The 3,810-nt window shown below is 42.9% G+C and overlaps 1 protein-coding gene across 1 annotated transcript; it reads left to right on the top strand.

The window, feature by feature from the left end:
- The first annotated feature begins 10 nt into the window (after positions 1 to 10).
- On the top strand, positions 11 to 3,810 carry NDUFB8 (NADH:ubiquinone oxidoreductase subunit B8). The gene is made up of 4 exons (XM_085324761.1): positions 11 to 197; positions 735 to 834; positions 2,591 to 2,746; positions 3,577 to 3,810. Exons 1-4 carry the CDS (start codon positions 94 to 96, stop codon positions 3,667 to 3,669), a joined length of 453 nt encoding a protein of 150 aa, XP_085180887.1. The 5' UTR covers positions 11 to 93; the 3' UTR covers positions 3,670 to 3,810.

The raw sequence follows: 3,810 nt of genomic DNA on the forward strand, positions 1-3,810 counted from the left end.
GGCCCGTCCTTGGGGTGGCTGCGGCGCGGCCCCGGCCGGCGCCCACCCTGCCCCGTGCGTCTCCCGGCAGCCTCGGATCTGCCCAAGGAGCTGATGCCCGGCCCGTACCCGCGCACGCCGGAGGAGCGGGCGGCCGCCGCCAAGAAGTACAACATGCGGGTGGAGGACTACGAGCCGTACCCCGACGACGGCTTCGGGTGAGCTGCGGGCGCGGGAGCCCCGGCCGCTGCGGCGCCTCGCTGCAGGCACGCCTGAGCGCGTTTAAAACCAGAGCGAACCGAGCGGAGGGGAGGCCGCTGCGGGGGAAATGCGCTGTGAGAGGCTGCAGGTGCTGCTGTAACGCAGGGCTGCGGGGGGCAGGCTGAAATCCTACTCGGGAACAAAGATTTAAAGAGACGTTTAAGTGTTGGGGAGTATTATGAAGTGTGCAGAGCGGTGGACAGAAAAGGATCTATATTTCAGTTAAGCTTGCGTTTTTTTCCAGACAGCATAGCCTAAAAAAGCAACTGTGAGGAGTGCTGTTTGTTACAATGACTGATATCGAGCTGGTAGCTGTTGTGCTAGTTGAATGTATGCATTTAAAATATGTATATGCTATAGTTTGGGAGCTACAGAAACTAAAAATATATTGCTTTGTTCTTTTATTTTAATAAACCTATAATGTTTTGCACAAGATCTGTAGAAACTAATACTTTTTTTTTCTTTTTTCTTTTTTTTTTGTCTGGTTCTCATAGGTATGGTGACTATCCTAAGCTCCCTGATAGATCTCTTCATGAGAGAGACCCCTGGTACCAGTGGGACCAGCAAGACATGCGGCATAACTGGGGACAGCCGGTAGGAATGCTAGCAGATGTTTCCAAGCTGCTAATCAATGCTACTTTTACAATGCAGGAAGGTATTTCCAAAGCAAACAGATAGCAGTCAATTGGGAAAAAAAATAGACCGTGGCTCTCAGAGTAAATTATTGTTTTGAGGGTTCAAGAAATGTTAACATAAGTAGCTTTTCAAATTAGCTTTCTCTGTAGGAATGTTAAATGTTGGTCATTTCTTTTGTCTGATCTGGCTAAGTGTCAGACCTTATTTCTGAATTACTTAGCTAAAAAGCCAGTATTAAAGTTTTTTGTCCTATAGGTGTAGCTTTAGGATTGTTTTGGAGTAGAAATGAGGTGGCCATTTCCAAAACAAAGTCCCTAGGATATTCTTAATTGAAATGAGCAAGTAGATTTCAAAAGTTACTTTAGGTGCTCTAAGTTCCTCAGATTCTTGTCAGGAATAACTTTCCAGGTAGTGCATGGGGTTTCTATGAATGACTGAAATCTAACCATGAATACTTAACTTAATAATTACTTTGACCTCCCTTTACTAGAAGTAAAAGGGAATGTAAGCATGTATAGCTAATATATATCCTAATATAAACATGCAAGAAGATCATAGCATGTGTACCATAGAGTAGGTTTCAAAGTCCTTATTGTAATAACTGTAGAAGCAATCACATGAAAACCCTTGTGATTCTTGTGCTGCCTGGCACAGGAAGACTTGTGCAGGTACCCCTGCCCTTGAGATGGGATAAGGTGTTGATTTGTAAGAAGTGGCTTTTGCTTATAACTCCTAGTTATTACAGAGCTTTGAAAAAGTGCTAGAAAACAGCAGAACCCTCCACATTTTCCTGGATATATCATTGCTTATTAGAGATGGCTTTATAACCTGGAAGGCAAGGTTCAGTTGCCTAAGAATAGATTTTTAATACCTCTTGCATGCTGTAGGGTATTTGAGACTTCCATGTGGGGTTGGCAGCTGAGGATCAGGGAAAGTATGCTGGTGCATTTGAGATGTCAGTACATGACTGTTTAGGCAACTGAATTCTGCTTGGAGTCTGGCTTTCCTGGGCTGACAGCAAATGGCTGCGTATGCAAAATGGGCAGCTAGGGAACTAGACACAGTATTTAAGCTAGACGTTAATGAGTTTTCTGCTTTCTTTAATGTGAAAGGAGACAATGGACAGAACACAGGACTTTGCTTTGTATTTTTCTGTATGGAGACAGATGTTTAAATGTACTCCTACTCAATCAAGGAGAGCATTAGCCAGCTCTCAATTGTGCTCCTCTCCTGTCATGGAGTAACAGTGACGGATGCTCTTTGCGTTTTGAGGAACCAGCTTCCAAGTGGCAAGAGGCTGCTTCTTTAAAGAAACAATGCTGCTTAGATTTGGATGTGTGATTGACTTCCATAAGCCAGAGTACCAATTTCTACCGTGCCTTCTCACTACCAGCAGGGGAAGAAATGTAAGGTGGAGTGATTATTTCTTATATATGTGTAAGAAAAGCTGCTGGTATTTTAGAACAATAATAAAGCATCATTGTCTGGTATGAACATATGCTGCAATTTGGAGTCCTGGATTTTATATGCAACGACTTGCTATGGCTGTAGGTAAATCACTCTGGCTCATGTGGCTTTATGTCCTGTTGTGAGGTGCAGATGAAACTGCTTCTGGCAGTTTTGTGAATCTGAATGGTGTAAAACACTTATTTTCTAGGGAGAAGTGGGTTGAGTGTTGCTAGGTAAATGTATAGCCTTTTCCTATGTTTTTTAGATGCATTGGGACTTCGACATGTATATTCGGAACCGCGTTGATACATCCCCCACTCCAGTTCCCTGGCACACCATGCGCAAACATTTCCTTATCTTTTTGACTACCATGCTGATCATGTTTGGTGTTGGAGAGATGTATCCATCTTACAGGCCTGTGGTGAGTGATGCTCTCGGGCAAAAGGAAGTAGCTGTATTGCATGTCACTTCCAGGAGTGTTTTGCTGAAGCTGAGTGACAAGTGTGAATGTGAAGCCCTGCTATGAGCAGAAGTTGGGAGAAAGGATTTCCTGCAGCAGCCCCGTCCAAACTGAATTGTTCCCTTGGCTGGCTTGGTTTAGCACAAGTTCTGTCTCACAGTGAACAGAAAAATTTCTCCTATTGCTGTCACTCTCATGGAGCTAATTTTAAATTACCTGACTTAGTTTTCCTTCTCTGTCCTAGGCATTCGCTTTACCTGTGTGTCTGAAATGCATTTTCTTTCTCCTCTTTGTCTAGGCCAGTAGACTCCACCTGCATAGAGGCCCTTCCTGTGTCCCATCTTTCTATAAAGTAGTTTTCACTTCTTCTGTTGTGTTAAAGATGAATGCTTAATATACTCTCTCTTTTCCTGGCTGGTGTTTTTAGTTGCATCTTATATGATCTTGGTCAGTTGGAATAGTTTTGATGAGTAAGTCTGAACATATGTGTGACTTTTGCAATATGTTATCTTCATGCTGTGCGATGAACTGTTGGTTTTAACCAAGTCAAGTGTGAGACTATCTTGATGTTTCTGTTAAAGGACATGAATTTGTTTGAAAGACCTCTATCCATCTCTGAATTTACAGACTTTCCTCCTGGCTCTACTATTACTACTGAAGCACTTAAGAAATAAGAACTTAAGTTGTAACTGACAGGCCTTGATTGTATGTGCAAAGGCATTCCTCCCTTTTCCTGTGAGTTGCTTGTTTGAATATAGTAAATTTGGGCTCATATCTGTCTGTCTTTGTAGGGACCGAAGCAATATCCCTTCAATAACCTATATCTGGAGAGAGGAGGAGACCCGAATAAAGAGCCACCAGAGGTGAAGCACTATGAAATCTGAAAGTTGTTGGAAGTGCAGAGTTCATTCTGTGTCAGCTCTACTTGGAATGGCATCTTCTTTAGTGTTCACTGTGGCTTATGTTAATGCTTGTTCTTCAACATTTAACTGCTAACTGCAGTGAAATATATTGATGATACCTAT

This window comes from Rhea americana, unplaced genomic scaffold (genome assembly GCF_003343005.1).
Source record: "Rhea americana isolate MKP2758 unplaced genomic scaffold, rheAme1 scaffold_93, whole genome shotgun sequence".
NCBI classification, from domain to species: domain Eukaryota; kingdom Metazoa; phylum Chordata; class Aves; order Rheiformes; family Rheidae; genus Rhea; species Rhea americana.

Bases quoted from the DNA above. Each gene is read 5' to 3' on its own strand.
- NDUFB8 (XM_085324761.1), top strand. From the start codon at position 94: ATGCCCGGCCCGTACCCGCGCACGCCGGAGGAGCGGGCGGCCGCCGCC. The intron at 198-734 runs GTGAGCTGCGGG...TGGTTCTCATAG, and splicing joins TACCCCGACGACGGCTTCGG to GTATGGTGACTATCCTAAGC. The intron at 2,747-3,576 runs GTGAGTGATGCT...CTGTCTTTGTAG, and splicing joins ATCCATCTTACAGGCCTGTG to GGACCGAAGCAATATCCCTT.